At 49.2% G+C, this 16,830-nt stretch overlaps 3 protein-coding genes and 1 non-coding gene across 8 annotated transcripts in view; 3 read left to right on the top strand and 1 right to left on the bottom strand.

Moving 5' to 3' along the window:
- FAM179B (family with sequence similarity 179 member B) overlaps window positions 1-8,076 on the top strand; it is a 51,463-nt gene extending 43,387 nt beyond the window's left edge. For all 5 annotated transcript variants that reach the window (XM_040701840.2, XM_040701841.2, XM_003641432.6 and 2 more), the window contains 7 exons: window positions 1,127-1,291; window positions 1,604-1,730; window positions 1,824-2,092; window positions 2,649-2,833; window positions 4,240-4,314; window positions 4,904-5,024; window positions 6,483-8,076. In XM_040701840.2, the coding sequence (XP_040557774.1) occupies window positions 1,127-1,291; window positions 1,604-1,730; window positions 1,824-2,092; window positions 2,649-2,833; window positions 4,240-4,314; window positions 4,904-5,024; window positions 6,483-6,536 (996 nt within the window). In that variant the 3' untranslated portion in view covers window positions 6,537-8,076. The remainder of the gene's footprint in view (window positions 1-1,126; window positions 1,292-1,603; window positions 1,731-1,823; window positions 2,093-2,648; window positions 2,834-4,239; window positions 4,315-4,903; window positions 5,025-6,482) is intronic.
- LOC112532596 lies at window positions 2,163-2,248 on the top strand. The gene has a single exon (XR_003075537.1). It is a non-coding gene; the product is annotated as a small nucleolar RNA SNORD127 (small nucleolar RNA).
- FKBP3 (FK506 binding protein 3) lies at window positions 7,929-12,709 on the bottom strand. Its single transcript, NM_204641.2, has 7 exons — window positions 12,577-12,709; window positions 12,399-12,500; window positions 12,210-12,323; window positions 11,813-11,948; window positions 10,703-10,770; window positions 9,594-9,691; window positions 7,929-8,764 (listed from the first exon to the last, which is right to left on the bottom strand). The coding sequence occupies exons 1-7, from the start codon at window positions 12,685-12,687 to the stop codon at window positions 8,710-8,712; spliced, it is 684 nt and encodes a 227-aa protein (NP_989972.1). The 5' UTR covers window positions 12,688-12,709; the 3' UTR covers window positions 7,929-8,709.
- A 28-nt stretch (window positions 12,710-12,737) lies between these two features.
- The window catches only part of FANCM (Fanconi anemia complementation group M), a 59,530-nt gene continuing 55,437 nt past the window's right edge, over window positions 12,738-16,830 (top strand). Inside the window, 4 exon segments of the mRNA NM_001397001.1 lie at window positions 12,738-13,246; window positions 13,857-14,029; window positions 14,811-14,888; window positions 15,573-15,731. Of these exon segments, the coding sequence (NP_001383930.1) occupies window positions 12,766-13,246; window positions 13,857-14,029; window positions 14,811-14,888; window positions 15,573-15,731 (891 nt within the window). The 5' untranslated portion in view covers window positions 12,738-12,765.

Here is a 16,830-nt window from a genome sequence, read left to right as displayed (position 1 = left end):
TCTACCTACCCTACCCAGAGAGCATCTGCTCTGTAGACACTGACACTTTGGATCTATAGTGTAAAAAATGAAGTTCAACGTGTCTTTACAACAGGGATGAGGGAGATGAGGTAGATGTGCAGCAACGTCAGGTATTGATAGAAGCCTCTCAGACATGTGTTTCTTTTAATTTTTAGTAGCAACAGTGTACCTGAATTTATCACCACAACAAACCACTGGGGTTCATGGTAGGATCGAGTAAGGATCACAGAGAGATGATGGGCTTTAAACTTGGAGCGGCCTTGAGGGGTTGAATGTTCCTCCTCAAACGTGATAACACAATAATTCACCACTAGAATGAATGAATGTATACTGTGGTGGAATTGCAGTATGGGAAATAAATAATCAAGTAAAATAAAATGTGAAGAGAAGGAAAGGATATCTCTGGAAGGATGCTTTGCCATGCTTAGTTTAGAGCAATATTTATATTTCCTGTGCTGAGCTCTGTCCAACCCAGCTCTTGCTGGCAGCAGTGCCAATGCAGTCACAGGATCAGAGTGGTGTAGGCTGGGGGGGACCTTAAGGATCGTGTAGTTCCAACCCAGCCTCTGGCTCGGGCTCCCCAGGATCCCATCCAACCCGGCCTAGCAGTCTCGCTGCTTATGGAATAATCAGCTTAATTTGGTATGGAATTCAAATCAATGCTGTCTTTCCTTGCCATGATTCTCAACCAAATTTTGAACTTGACTTCTAGGATGTTCTTTAGTATAGTGGTGAGTGTTTGGACAGTATGTTTGTGCACCATAATTGTTGCTTATAATTTTGTTACATTGTAATGCAAGGGTTTGCAAGGTAGTAACTGGGTGTGCAAGGTAGTAACTGTTTGTCACCTTCTTCTTCTAATTCTGTGTATATTTGCACTCAAAAAGCTTTCTGGGTAAACCATGTTCTAGCCTAAAATGTAGCTATCAACAATGTTTCTCAGTTAAGTGGGATCGCCCCCCTTGACTTACTTGAATAGATAATAAGGTACCATTTTGAAGTCCTGTTAATCTAAAATGCCATCACTTGAATGGTGTGTGGTTACTTTTTAACCGGCTTGACTGTGTACTTGTTAGTCTTACCTCACATCCTGTGATTGTTGCAGATAAAGAGGCCTTACTTTCACGTGAAACCTCTGGAGAAAGCTCAGCTAAAAAACTGGAAAGAGTACTTAGAATTTGAGATAGAAAATGGGACGCATGAACGAGTTGTGGTCCTCTTTGAAAGATGTGTTATTTCATGTGCCCTCTATGAGGACTTCTGGATTAAGGTAAGGGAGGTGGTTTGCCACTGATCCCATGGCATACACTGACCTAGTGACTAACCTTTTGTACTCTTGTCGAACGTTGTTCATATATAACTATATCTGTTGCATTAGGAGATGGTCTGCTTGCAACCAGATTTGACTGCTGCATATGCCAACTTCGTTGCCTCTCTACGTCCTTCCTTACAGAAACTAGTCTAGTGGTTCAATAAAGGTGCTGAATGGGTTTAAACAAAAGAATTTTATCCTTCTGTCCTGTACTTAAAGACAAATATAAGCTGTAAAATTATTCAATCTCTGCTCTGTTTTCAACTATAGTATGCCAAATACATGGAGAATCATAGTATTGAAGGAGTGAGGCATGTCTACAGCAGGGCTTGCACAATACATCTTCCTAAGAAACCGATGGTTCACATGCTGTGGGCTGCCTTTGAGGAACAGCAGGGTAAGAGCAAAGTTAACTTTTCCTGGAGGGGGTTCTATTTTATGGAAGCTGTTGGAAGTGTCATATTTTAAAGCGTCTTTCCTGGTGTTTTAGGCAACATCGATGAGGCGAGAAGAATCTTGAAGACATTTGAGGAGTGTATTCTAGGCCTAGCAATGGTTCGCTTGCGAAGAGTGAGCTTAGAGCGCAGGCATGGGAACATGGAAGAAGCTGAGCGCCTGCTCGAAGAAGCTGTTAGGAATGCCAAGTCAGTTAGTGAATCATCGTTTTATGCCATCAAATTAGCCCGGCACCTCTTCAAAGTGCAGAAAAATCTTCCAAAGGCAAGAAAAGTGCTGTCAGATGCCATAGAAATCGACAAAGTATGTGTTCTTTCTTTGCTGTACTAAAAACAAAAACAAACTGGTATTTTTTTCCTCATTTCTTAAAATATGGCAACAATGATGACAGGTACTGTAACTGTATGTGATATTTCATTACTGCATGGAGACACCAGTCCCTCTAAACTGATGTTGCCATATTTGCAGTTTGCAATTGTAACTCTTTAATGGGAAGTACAGTTTGCTTCATTTTGCCTTTTAGGAATCGTAAATGTTCTGGAAGTGTTCCCATCTCAAGGCAAGCCAAATTGATGACGTAGGCATTGCTCTTGGATTGCTTTGTGTAACTTCTGCAGCCCTTCTGTTAGCTCCACACAACAGCTGTTTTTGTGGTGTTGGATCACTTCTGATCCTTCTGTGCACCAAATCAGATCAGAGATGTCCAGTATGAAAGCAAAATGTAGATATTGGCTGTTCTAATATATACTCGTGATGTCATTTTTATGGAATGTATTCAGTAGATGCACAGTCAGTGTTGAATACCCAATGCAACAGGCTGACAAGTTCTGATTTTATTCCTTTTTTTTTTTTTGTACAGGAAAATACAAAACTGTATCTCAACTTGCTTGAAATGGAGTACTGTGGTGATCTCACACAAAATGAAGAAAACATTTTGAGCTGTTTTGATAAAGCTGTTAATGGCTCATTGTCTATAAAAATGAGGGTTACGTTTTCACAGCGAAAAGTGGAATTTCTTGAAGATTTTGGTTCTGATGTAAACAAGTAAGATACAGTGTGTGCAGTGGCCAAATTAAGGTCGTAGAGTGCCTGTAAAAGTGGCAGGGAAGGGGGTGGCTTAGTGCACCCATACAGCTGTTTATTTCCACGACAGTTCTTTCTGGAGGTATAGCTGCTTTTCCACACTGAAGTCCTATTTTGAAGTAGGAATCTCTTCTCTGAAAATCATTCTTTTTTTGCAATACCTCAGATTGCCGCAGAGTGAGCTCTTACCGCCTGTAACTTCCTGCTGTAGTTTTCTTTTCCTAAATTTTCTAAAGGAGGATGCTTCCCAAAGAGAATGTTCTGTGGCGTGGCTATAATATGTACTGCTGTGCCCTGTGAGCGGCTGCTTGAGTTCCCAAAACTGCACTGTTGGTTTTTTCCTTCCCCTGCATTTAGAAGTGTTAACAGTGCCATGCGGTTAGATGGGGGAATCATGTAAGAGAGCAGCTTTTACTGAAATACTAGGTTAGCTTTATTTGTCTTGGTTCCCTGTTGTAAAATAAGCTCTTGTTTTTATTTACATTTTGCAGCTAAGTAACTTGGCAAGACGAAGCAGGAGTTAGTTTTTCTGCTTTGTATGTTTTTAGTAATAGCTGTCTTCAGTATCTCTTGGCTCTGAGCATTGTAGCTCACATGGCAGCTGGGCACTGCTACTTTCAGGTCTGAACCAGACCAAACAAAGTAAAGTATTAAGCTCACAAATAGTACCGTAGAAGGAAGGATAAGAGCACGAAACTTTTTTCCCAAGAGCAATATTGACAGATTAAGCATTTTTCATTTGATGCCATGTAAACAGTAGCATGTATCAGGTGAAATGATATTTAGCCAGGCGTTTGAGTTTGAATTAGGAAAGGAAATGAGACTTCCACTCAGCAGTACACAGTCATCCATAAAGCACCAGTGGCACAGCTCTCGGGCTGCAGCAAATAAACCTGTCCTTCCTGTGCTGTTGGAGAAAAGCCCATATGTTTTCCGCTGTAGTTTTCATTCTGAATAATACTGATTGCCAGTATTTAAAGAAAGTCCATTCCTGAATATCAGTGCAATGTGGATAGCATCAGCACCAAGGTGATGTGATGCCGCTGCTGGAAGGAGCAGCAGGATTTGGAAACCTCTGTGAAGTTTGTTTATAAAAGAGCTGCAGGCAGTGCAAGAAGTTGAGCGAGTTGGGGATTTCTCAGCTAACATTTCTGAGAAGATTCTTACTGTGCTTTATGGAATCTCCCTTCAAGTTAAGACGTGGAATTTGTTTATTTCTTTTTGGCTTTTCAAACTGTTTTAGGTCACTGGGTTAGAATATTGCAGTGTTTCTACTTTTTGAAGTAGACGTTTTAAAATGATTGCTTGTGTTTAAAATGTTAACATGGAAGTGGTGAGCAAAGCACTTTGTTTTCTTTTTCCTTCAGGCTTTTGGATGCGTATGATGAACACCAAGCACTTCTGAAGGAGCAGGATACGTTAAAGAGGAGAGCAGAGAACGGGTGGGTAGCCTGATTTGTAAACTGACTCAGTAGATGATGCAGCTAGGGTAGCAGGAACGTTTACTACCCTGATACATTGTCTGATACCAGGAGTGTAAATGCTGCAGAAGTACCTCAGGGAGCAGCCTCTGAAGCTGGTGGCTTTTGGGTTGGTTTTTTTTTTTGGTTGGTCTGTGAAATAAATATATTTGTCTTTAAAACTGACTGTCTACAAGAACAGAATTGCTTCTTAATCGCTTAAAAGTGTAACCTAGGGCTGTACTGGGGGTTTAAATAATGGGAAAGAGATTTCCTGTGGTAAGTGATTAAAAGTTATCTTCCACTAAAACTAAAGAGTGCTGGTAAAAGTAACAAAAGCTCCAAGTAGAGGCACGGCGTTGATGTCTCAGTTGGAGCACCAGCATGATTTAAAAAGCAGACTGTTGTTCTGAGGCAGCATATATCACTGTCCTTCTCAAAATTTTGTTGCATTATCCCATTTAAACAGGATGCTGAATTTGGAAATGCTGCTTACTCCTATCTGTTACAACATTTCTCGCTTGCTTGTAAATGGTACCTTACATTCTGCAAACATGTGCTAACTTTGCAGATCGGAGGAGCCAGATGAGAAGAAAATGCTCACAGATGAGCAAACCATGGCATCAGCACAGATGATGGATGGAGACATGCAGGTGAATCAGGCAGCATACAACTATAATGCCTGGTATCAGGTAAGCATGTGCTTCGGTTTTTCTTCCTACTGTGCATGATCTGGATATGTGCAAACTGTTGTTTTCCTGGGGACTCCTCTTTACCTGTGGCCAAGTGTCAGTTGTTAAGGAAAGACTGGAATAAAATCTCATCTTGCTTTTGTTGCTTGCTCTTTATCCTGTTACTTAAGTGTAAAGTTATTCTCTAGCGTGGAGCAAAATAACAGCTTGGTGGCTAACTTTTTAGATGATGGGAAGTACAGCAGCAACTAATAAAGAGTTTTCATCATTAATTTCTCCAACTAGTATTCCCTGTAATGTCTCAGCATGCATTCTCCTGCACTAGTATCTAGTGCATGCAAGATCAGAGGCTGTTCTTGCATGGCATTTCATTTTGTCCCCTATAGGGACACAGAAAGTTAGTAAACTTAGTTTCCTCTTGTTGCTGGGCCTGTGGTAGTAGCACCTCCAGTACATGCTCTGCTTGCTTTTACACTAACAGGTCATTTTGTGTCCTGGCTTGGCCAAGGGGAGGATTACACAGTCAGAGCATTGAAACTTGGCTTGTCTGTATGAGATTAATCGTGAAGGTGGATAGTGCTGGTACTTGTCAGCTGGGATGTGCATCACATGCCATGGGCTTGGAATGCATTGCCTTGTTTGTTCTGAGTAGAGGGGCCAGCTGAAGCATTTGCTTAAGCAGTGCAATGGAAACTTGTATTTAGGCTATACGGAGCCCACCAAGCCAATGAGAGCAGTGTTCACAGATACACAGGCAGCTGTGTAACTTGTTCTACAATTGTCTGTGTTAAGAACAAATGTTCACTCCAAAGTCAGGTGGGGAAAGTTGTGTCAGCTCTGCACTGTGAGGAAACCAGTCAGTGCTGCGCTAAGGGGAGAGCCCCTTGTGTCAGAGCCACGGGAGGAGCAGACTTGGACCCTTCCTTGGTGAAGGTCTCTGTGCTCTTGTCATGAGTGCCAAGTCCATCCCTGGGTGCTTTTTTTTGTATTTCAAATTATGTGGAGAAATGTAGACAGCAGCCCTCTGTGAGGGAATGGACACGTCTGTTCATACAGACAAAAACTTCCCAGGCAACTGTATCTGCCTTGCACTATTACTGCAACTGAATGACACTTCAATTTCACATCAGTAGCACAGCTGACTTCCAGCTGCTCTTGTAAGGCGGTTCAGAGTTGATAGGCCTTGCAGTGCAGACAAACACCTGCAGTTTTTCCACCCTTTGTATCAGATTGAGATACAGGACGTGTGCAAAGCTTCCAGCAGAAGGTACTGAGGTACAGACATTGTGGATGTGACACGGAGTACACTGACACCCGTGTGGCTGCAGGGGCTGTTGTGTTCAGAGCAGCTGAAATGACAAAGTGCTGAAGTTCTGTGTGCCTTTCTGGAAAGACAGCGTATCAGCTTAAAGGAGCAAGGTGTTCTGACTTACTTATCTCGTGTCTTTTATCTTCCAGTACAATTACCAGAACGCATGGAATTACGGACAGTATTATTCTCCTTCAACTTGATCAGAAGAGCGAGTGAAGTTCACTGTGCAGTATCAACAAAGAGTAAAATATATTTTTCTAAATTAGGGTTGTGAAAGAACTGTTGTAATACCTGCTTTTTGGTCTTTTGCATGTAAAATGAGCTGATGTTCACAGGGTATGTGTGAAGCAAGAATTGTGTGCTGGTAACTGATAAATGGTATCTGTACAATTCTAGTTTACCATAAATGCATTTTTTTTTAAATTCCCTGCACTAACTTATGGAGCTATCTGAAGCATTTTGTTTGGTCTCGTAATGATCCCTGCAGAGGGCTGACCTGCTCTGGCTGCCCACCAAGCTGTTCCCTCATTTCTCCTCAGGCCACATGGAGAAAGTAGGATTTCCCAAAAAAAAACCCAACACCTCAATGTGTTGAGGTGAGGACAGGGAGATTGCTCACCCCTTACCACCATGGGCAAAACAGACTCAGTGTGTGGAAGATGAATTCATAACAGAGTAGGGCAGTGAGAACTAAAAGCAAACTGAGAACACTTTCCTGCTGCTCCCCTTCTTCCCAGTTTCAACATCTGTCTCAATTCTTCTATCTTCTCCCTCGCTAAGAGCCACGGGAGCCGGGGGGAGCGAGGGTTGTGGTCAGGCTGTAGTAATTTTTCACTGCTACTCCTCTCTCCTCACGCCCTTCTCTGCCCCAGGGTGGGTCCTTCCCTTGGCTTGCCTTCTGGAGCTTCTCCCACATGGGGTGCAGGTACTGATCCAGCTGGATGTTGTCTGGGCTGCAGCTCCTGCCAGACCTCCTGCAGCAGCCATGGGGCACAGCCACCTGCTCTGCGTGGTCCCGACAGGCTGCAGGGGTACGTCTGCTCCAGGGCACAGAGCACCTCCTGCCCCTGGCTGACCTTGGGGGATGCAGGGGGATGCTACCCACTTTCTCTCTCAGCTTCCCCTTGCACAGCTGCTGTGCAGTGTGTTGAAGCCTTTCTTCACTGCACACTCATAGCAGCATAGCTAATGCAGCTTGCTGACTCTGCCTTGAATGGAAGTGGCACTTGGGGCAACCCCTGCAGGCACCATCCTGCCCCTTAAGACCAATACAACACCATGGATCTGATGAGTATACCTTTCTGTTGTTTTAGAATAAGCAGTTTTGATGTCTCCTAGCCCCAGCAGCTGCTCCAGGAGACGAGCAGCTCTTTGACCTGTTCTGCTCTCCTTCCCAACCAAAACTTCACCCATTTCCATTGTGCAATCCTTTTCTATGCCCCAGTGAGCAAATCCCAGATTACTTTGTTATAGGGTCATGGCTGAAACTCTTCAGATGGAGGTGGCAGCCTTTGGAAGCTGTGACATGTATTTTCTATTCCATGTGGGGGGGAGGGGGGCTGTCAAAAATTAAAATGCAGTGCAAAATGATGTTGCATTCTTTTTTTAAGAAGCACAAACTGTGTTTGGGATGATTTTTGTATCTAGAGTTTTTCATGTACACAATGTGAGCAAACTTTTTTCATTTTGATCAAAGTGATCATTCTCATTTTCGTAATAAAAGCAAGGAATTCAGCAGTTCTTGGAGCTTTCTTGGATGTCCTCATTTACACAGAGAATAAATTCCAGTTTTGTTCAAAAAAGATTGAGTTCTGTAGTTACAGTACAGAAATACCTCCAACTTGAGGCGGGTTGACATCACACCTAACAGTTTGAAATGTATTTAAGGGAGAAATTTCCCATCTCTTTTAGAATTGGAGCAGTGACACACCTGTAACTTAGCACTGCTGGGTGAGTGCTGTAGCAGCTGCACTGTGATAAAGTCAAGAGAGAAAGGTGTTGCTGAAGACTCGAGCTGAGTACCGAAATAAATGCATTTCAGTTACAGGTCAGTACTGAAGGGATAATGAAGTTGGCAGGGATAACAAATGGCAGTTGAGGGTGGGGCTGCTTCTACCGTTACTGGAGATTTGTGCATTTCCCCCCAGTGTAAGAGAAGGTGGAAGGTAAGCAGACACAAAAGTAAGAACAGTTGCATGTATAAACAACGTTTTCTTCAGTGGTGTATTACTGTACAGCAGTTGGAGGGAGCAAATTTGATTTCAATACAAGGCCACAGTTGTGGTTATATCCTGAAGTTACGAGAGCAGAACTGCAGCTGTCAGAAGCTTTCTTGCTCAAATGCATTCCCAGCAGCAAAGAAAAATCTTCATTTCACTCAATATCCACCAATTCCACTTCAAAGAAAAGTTTTGCATTTGGTGGAATTCTGTTGGCACAAGTTAAGGAAACTTAACAGAACAACACGGTTAGTTGGCTCATGGAGCTAAGGAATGGTTTAGCACCTGTTCTGCTCCTCAGTGTCCGTTTCACATTTCACTGGCCTGTGTTAACATCCCAGCTTTAGTATGGAACCACAGCTGCTGCTGAGCGCCAGTGGTCATGAGACCTTCAGTACCAGGCTGCAGACAAGCTGTTACTAAAACACGCTTTCATTATTCTGATTCCTCTTCATCTGAAGAGCTGAGTTTTACCTTCACTGCCTGAGTGTCGTCTCCCCTTGTGGTCAAACTCTCATTTCAAGATACACTGCTGCGGGAAGGAAACTTGCTCAAACACTTCCAACTACCAGCACATAAGGTTAGAACAGGAGAACAATCCCTTCCAAATATGCAGCAGGAAGGGTTGGTAAGAAAATAAACAGGACCACTCATTCAGCTGTGATTTCAGCTGTATCCAGAGCTGCTTCTCTACAAGCTCCAACACTACAGCAGCAGTGACTTCTCCCAGCTGCACTGGTTGTTATCTGTGTTTGTGCTGCACTCAGAAGGAGCTGGAGAAAAAAAGGCAGAAAACAACAGCGAGTTATCTTTGCTGCACGCTGGAATGCAGTAATGTGGACAGAAGGTTTTCTTCCAAACAAGTGGACAGTTGGATCCATCGCTTCGTGACACTTAATCCCTCGGTGCTCTGAGCCTGTTCTAAGCAGCAAGTGAACACTTTGCCACTGTGTCCCTGTCTGTAAAGCACATCGTTCTGCCAAGCAGCATTCCCAAGGTACTTAAAATAGCAGTGAGTTACTGATTGTGAAAGGATACTTAGCATCCGGCTGCCCTTTCTTGCCATACGCCCACTCAGGTTCGATTTCCAGCTGAGCCTTCTCTCCTTTACTCATAGTTAAGAGAGCTTCATCCCACTAAAAACAGACGAGAACAAAGGAAAACACAACAGGACTTAAAGCACTACCAACAAAAAAGCGTCCTTACCTGCTTCTCACCTCATTTCAACAAAAGTCTGTGTGATGCCACATAATTTCTTCCAGCGTTTCACCCACCCCAGTGCATGCTGTGAGGTACTTTCTCATTCTTTCCATCTGGGGAAACGTTTACCCACAGCTGCTGTTGGCACCGACGCAATCTGCGCCAGCCTAGGCTGTCCAGCACAGCACAGCCCCACATCCACGCAGTGAACATGCTGCTGAGCCAAAGTAGTAAACACACGCGTTCCAAGGGAACTATCCACGGCCTCAGAGCACATTTCAGAGCTGAACACTGCATGTACAGTACTGAGAGGTTTTGTCTTCTGCTCCATCTCCGCCTCTCGATTTCCTCCCCATCCTGTCCATGGATTAGTGCTTATTGAAGGCTGACTTAAATACCAACTTTGCATCAGTCCTTGTCCCTCTTAGAGACTGCCCTACCAAAGCCAGTGGTCATATGAGCACCCTATCAGCATCACAATGAACAGCTGCTCCTCATGGCCAGCAACCGCTGAAGGACCCCACATGGCACCCACACAACACAGGAGCATCAAGCCCAGTGACTAAAGAAAACCCCGGCGACTTCTGCAGTGCTGGCCACACGCCCAGGGCTGCTTCCCCTTCCCAGAAAAGATGCTGACAAAACCCAACCTTCTGGCCGCTCAGAGCACACAGCGCTGCGGCAGCCGAGCCCTGGGAACCCCATCATCTCCCGTGGCGCAGTGCTGTGCAGACAGCAAAGGGCTCTGCTTCCCCCACACCGCCTAACAGTGACGCTGCAGATGGGTGGATGCATCCAGAATGAACAAACAGCACGTCCTGCTGATGGCACAGCTTTCTCTTTTCACCTCAGCGAGAAACAACACCAGCTCCAACTGCATCACATCATACAACTGAAGACTGAAAGCTCTTTGGACCCCGAGGGAATGAGAACTGATTGTTACTTACACCTCTGATAACTTTTCCTACGCCGACTTTGAAACTTAAAGGTTTGGCTGCTTTCTTCTTCTTTGAGCCTGAAAGACAGTTTTACATACACGTGCTTTAACATCACACGCCAAACTTTACCTGGAATTACTGCTGAGATCACACTTTATATCAGTACCTATTCTCACTATATCACCTCTGCAGACTGTCAGATTTTTAGGAAAAAAATCATCGTTGTGCACGAAAAACACCCTTAAATGTTCAGGTTGCACACTGACACACGTCTGTCACATACTGATCCACTGAGCCTAGAGAGTCATTTCTGAGTTACTAGATGTGATGGCACCTGTCATAAGCGTGTTACCGAAACAACAGCAGAGCCAGCAGGGAACCGATTCTGCTTTGAGTGCTGCAGACTTTAAAGCAAGCAATGAATCACTGATGGTGTCTGAGCTCCTCACGGTGCTGGGCGGCACTGCTGGAGGAATTCCTGGCACTTCAGTGTCACACCTGAATCCTCTGATCACAGACACAGGTTTGGGGTTGGCACCAAATGATCTTTAAAGGTGCCCTCCAACCCCACCATTCCACAACTCTGCATTATCAGCACATCTCTGCTCTGACGCCCCATCCCTGGAGGTGTTCAAGGCCAGGTTGGATGGGGCCCTGGGCAGCCTGGGCTGCTATTACATGTGGAGGTTGGTGGCCCTGCCTGTGGGGGGGGGTTGGAGCTTCGTGACCCTTGAGGTCCCTTCCAGCCCGGGCCATTGTGTGATTCTGGCATTCTAGAGGAGAACGCTTCAGAGCTCTGCTGCTCCAGTGCTCCCGCAGCACAGGTTTTCTTACAGAAGCACGCCAATTAGCGTCTAATTCGAGAAGCCAACCGGGCCGCCCTGCCCCACAGACAGGAAGGCTTTCCGCTCAGTCCCGTCCTTTACACCCAGCAGCCGCAGCAGCGATGGAAGCGCCGCACTCAGCGCCAGCCGTGGTTGCAGAGCCACGAGGCGGGCGGGAAGCAGCTCCGCCACACTGCAGCCCCGCGCCGCCTCCGCTCAGCGCAGCGCAGCGCAGCGCAGCCCCTCCACGTGCAGCGGCACAAAGGCGCACAGCGCACCGCGCCCGCAGCCTTACTCGTCTGAACGTTGGTGTCGAACACGGTTCCGTCCTGCAGCTTCCCGGTGTACCAGCAGTGCACGGTGTCCCCTTTCTTTGGGAAGTTGGTTTTGTCGCCCTTCTTTAAGATGGATTTGGTGTACTTCGGCGGCCCCTGATCACAGAACGGCTCGGGTAGGAGAAGCGCTCCGCCCCCGCCCCCCGTCCCGCCGTCCCCTCAGAGCCGCCCCGCTCACAGCACGGCCCGGACGGGACCCCACCGCCACGAGCCGTTTCCCCGCCCCCCCCCCCGACTCCCGGCGGCGCTCCGGGCCGCCCCGCCCCCACCCCGCGTGTGGGCACCGCGTGCCGCGCCGTGCGGGGAGCAGCAGCGGGGCGGGCCCGGCCCGGAGCCCCCGACCGCGGCCTCACCGACCTCCTCCGCGGGCTCCTCGGCCTTCGCCGCTTTGTCTTTCTCCTTCTCCCCCTCCGCCTTCCCGGGCTTCGCCTTCTCCGCCGCCCGCTCGGCTCCGTCCGTGCCCTTAAAGCGCTGAGAGCCGCGGGGACGCAGCGCCGTCACGGCCCGCTCCGCTCCGCCCGCCCCGCACCCACCGCCCGCCCGTACCTGAGTGTGGAACAGCTGCGTGTAGGCCGCGATCAGCTGCTCCTTGTTGGCCGTCTTGGCCACGTTCTTCACCTGCCCCAGCAGGCGGTGCTCGGCCAGGAACTGCAAGGACAGAAGAGGGGCTGAGCGGGGCCGCGGGGAGGCGCGGGGCCGGGTGCCGTGCCGTGCTGTGCCGTACCGCCTGCGCCGCGTGCTCCTGCAGGAACTTAATGATGTCCTTCTTGGGCAGCGCCTCGCTCCGCAGCTCCTCCGCGCTCCAGGGCTGCGCGGGCGCCGTGGCCGCCGCCATCTTCCCGCCCTCCTCCTCCTCCTCCCCGCAGCGCAGCGCAGCGGCCGCCCCCCCTCCGCCCCGCCCCGCGCGGTCGCGATGAGCGGCGGCCGGCAGCGCACCCTGCCCGAGGCGTGGCGGCGGGCCGCGGGCCCCGCGTTGCAGGCCGGGCGGGATGCGGATGGTAACGACGACGATGACGACGAACTGCTGGCGGCCGCGGCCGCGGAGCTGGACCCGGACCCGAACGTGGACCCGAACCCGGGCCCGGGCCCCGAAGCGGCGGCCGGCGGCTTCTGCGCGGCGGCGGGCGCGCTGTGGATCTACCCGACCAACCGGCCGGAGCGCCCCTACCAGCTGCGCATGGCCCGCGCCGCGCTGTTCGCCAACACGCTGCTGTGTCTGCCCACCGGGCTGGGAAAGACCTTCGTGGCCGCCGTCGTCATGTACAACTTCTACCGCTGGTTCCCGTCCGGCAAGGTGCTGTTCCTCGCGCCCACCAAAGCGCTGGTGGCCCAGCAGATGGAGGCGTGCGCACAGCTGATGGGCATCCCCGGGCGGGACATGGCCGAGATGACGGGTAGGGGCACCCGCGGGGGGGCGGGTTGTGGCTGAAGGGAGTGGGGGGGGGGGGGGGGGGGGGAAGGAGTTGGAGCGCGGCCGGCAGGGCACGGAGCTGCTCCGGGCCGGGGGCACCGCTGCAGTGCGGGGCTGCGCAGCTCCGGGCGGATGGGAACCGCTGGGAGAGTCCGGAGGAGGGAGCGGAGATGGGGGGGACACGTGGAGCACCGCCCTGTGGGACGGGCTGAGAGCCCCGGGCTGCGCGTGTGGGGACAGAAGGCCGAGGGGATCCGAGCGGCGCTGGTCCGTATCTGTAGGGCGGGGTGCGGATGGGGCCGGGCTCCGTTCTGTGGTGCCCAGCGCCGGGACAAGGGGCAGCAGGCGCAGACTGGAGCCAGAGATCCGTGTGGCCGCGAGGAAGAGCTCTGCGCTGTGAGGGTGGCGCTGAGCCCAGAGGGGTGGGGGAGTCTCCTCTGCACAGATCCAAACCCGCCTGCGTGCTTTGTGTGCAGCTGCTGTGGGGAACTGCCCTAACGTGGGGTTGGCCCGGGGGAGCTCCAGAGGTCCCATCCAACCCCATCGGTTCAGGGATTCTGTCTTTCCCCCCCTAACGGCTGGCTGGTTTCCAGGCGGGACGCAGGCCCTGAGCCGCAGGGAGCTGTGGGCCTCCAGGAGGGTCTTCTTCCTGACCCCGCAGATAATGGTGAACGACCTGAGCCGAGGAACCTGTCCTGCTGTGGACGTTAAATGCTTGGTTGTTGACGAAGCCCACAAAGCTCTGGGGAACCACGCCTACTGCCAGGTAAGGGTGCACTTATAGGAGGACCCCACCAACATCTCTTCTGTCCTCCATAGCAGTTTGCAGTTGTAGGAGATTTTCTTTCAGTTCCTTTGCTTTGTGTGTCTGCTCTCTGCCCACTGCTCGGTGCTCTGTACAATCAGTGCACTGGTTTTGAGTGTAACTTGTATTAAGACTTGGTAAGGTGATTCCTTGGTGCTGCTTTGCTGTCCTTGAGCAGACCTGAGATGGAGAGGATTCATAAAAGAAGTGGAGGTATCTTTGTGGTGCAGATTCTTCAGCTTAATGAGCTCAAAATTGTTCCTCAAACCAGCATTTTGTCTCATTAGCAAAGAGTTTGTCATGTTGTCTTGTCTTAACCTCCACGGATAGGTGGCTGAAGGCAAAACTGCTGCTCCGTATGCTGGAGAAGCTGACTGTGTGTCTGTGAGCAGTGCGTGGCTGTTTGCTGTGTCCCTATAGAGGAAAGGAGGTGGCTTTGCTGTCTGGCTGATGTGCTGTGCTGGAAGAGAGACGTTAGCTTGATACCTGAGAGCAGTGCGTGCTGCTTTGCCACTGCTGTAGTTTTCTTCTATTGCTCTCTTACTTTTCAGAACGATAGCGAGTTAGTTTTCAAAGACTTGGAGCTGATAGGTTATCTGACTTCACAGTAACATATAAAACCTTTCCTGAAGACATTTTGCTGTTTGACACGTTGCTGTGTCACAGAGCCAAAGCATGCACCAGCTTTTGTCTCCTGCCCATCTCCTGTGTGGGTATTGATGTGGACCCTTCCTGTCTGCAGGTTGTGAAGGAGCTGAGCAGATACACCACGCAGTTCCGGGTTTTGGCCCTGACTGCAACACCAGGCAGTGACACCAAGGTGAGGGACTGGAGCTGAACGGGCTCTGGTTGGCAGCAGGTGTGGGATGTTGAAGTCTGGGGAGCTCTAAATCAAAGCTGAATCACTTTACAACCCGTTGGTTCCTCAGCGTTTGTCTTCTTCTTGTAGACTCTGTGTTAATTATTGCCGTAGACTCTATTCATTATTTCCTGCCCTTCCTCAAAGGAAATGTTATCTGCTATTCTCTGAGAATGCAAACCTACTGGAGCCAAAGAGAGCATACAGCTCATGCAGAATGTTTCTTGTATTCCCCTCAGCGCTGTCTGCTGGGTGAAAATAAGTTGGGCTGAGGTTTGCACCAAAAGCTGATGGACATCCAAATCCACTTAAAGGAAAAGCTGAGTCATTTAATCACTCCGTGGGGCTGTGGGGAACCTTCCGTCCCATCTGTGCTGTGGGTCTGTGATCCACCGTGTCCCTGGGGCCGTACCCAGCCCCGAAGGGAGAGCTCTGTTGCTCCAGCCCTTGTGCAGCTGCAGTGTTTGTTTATGTACTATTAAAAATATTCAAGTTGAAGGTTTTTACATTTCAGTTTTTGCATAGTATATTTTCCTTGATGTGACATTCAAAGCCATGTAAAAGTTACTTTCACGAGGTGTTGACTTGCATGGTTGGGATATTAACAACAACATGTGCTCTTTTGTTTGCTGGCTTTTCCCCCAGGCTGTGCAGCAGGTTGTTTCCAACCTGCTCATTGCTCAGATAGAGCTGTGTTCTGAAGATTCCCCAGAAATTCAGCCTTATTCTCATGAGCGGCAAGTGGAAAAAATCGTCGTTCCTCTTGGTGAAGAGCTGGGCGGGATTCAGAGAGCTTACATCCACGTGAGTCTCTTCCTTTCTTACTGCTAAATGGATGCTGTCACCAAGTACATACTTCATAGGATCGTAGAACGGCCTGGGTTGCAAAGGAGCACAATGCTCATCCAATTCCAACCCCCTGCTATGTGCAGGGTCGCCAACCAGCAGCCCAGGCTGCCCAGAGCCACATCCAGCCTGGCCTTGAATGCCTGCAGGGATGGGGCATCCACAGCCTCCTTGGGCAACCTGTTCAGTGCGTCACCACCCTCTGGGGGAAAAACTTCCTCCTCATCTCCAACCTAAACCTCCCCTGTCTCAGTTTAAAGCCATTCCCCCTTGTCCTATCACCGTCCACCCTCACAAACAGCCGTTCCCCCTCCTGTTTATACGCTCCCTTCAAGTACTGGAAGGTCACAATGAGGTCTCCCCGGAGCCTTCTCTTCTCCAAGCTACTTCTGTATATATGCCTTCCTCCTTTAACATCTCCACCTAGAACAGCAATAGCTTATGAAGGTAATACTTTGTTCCCCAGTTACTTTTGGGCTGTCAGCTACAAGAGCTGCTATTTTGCTTTGCACCAGTGCTACCCTTCAGGAGCTGCAGTGGAGAGCTTACTTTTTCTTCTCTTTGCAAAACAACACCTGGGCTGAGGGCTTCTAGTTTAGGTGGAACGTGGTGGTGCTGGGAGGTTTTGTGTTGTCCAGGTTGTGCCCAGCCTTCTGCAGGGCTCAAACGTTTTCTCTGATTGAGGCTGTCCTTGAGAGCTTTAGCTCATCTGTGTGTTTAGTTCTCCTGTGTTTGGAGAGGGTAAGATAGTTGATGCGAACTGCTTGAATGAGAAGGTAGGACGTTTGCTGTGCCCCCTCTTTGTGAAGCACTGCGTCTCTACAGTTGGGTTCTGAAAGCTTCTTTGGCTGTGGGAAGGAATGGGTGTGCGGCCCTGCAGGCTGCAGCAGGGGGTGGGTGTGTATAGCAAAGAGTGCACCGATTCTGAGTGCTGCTCAGATTTTTGGGGTCTTACAGCGGCAGTCTCAAATGCAGGCCTCAGGCCTCTGCAGCATCAGAACTGCACCTTCTGACCTCTGCTGTTTCCATCCGGAGGAAACACAGCTGCAAAGAGACC

The sequence above is a fragment of the Gallus gallus genome, chromosome 5, assembly GCF_016699485.2.
Source record: "Gallus gallus isolate bGalGal1 chromosome 5, bGalGal1.mat.broiler.GRCg7b, whole genome shotgun sequence".
Classification (NCBI taxonomy): domain Eukaryota; kingdom Metazoa; phylum Chordata; class Aves; order Galliformes; family Phasianidae; genus Gallus; species Gallus gallus.
This window is presented reverse-complemented; position numbering and strand designations above follow the sequence as displayed.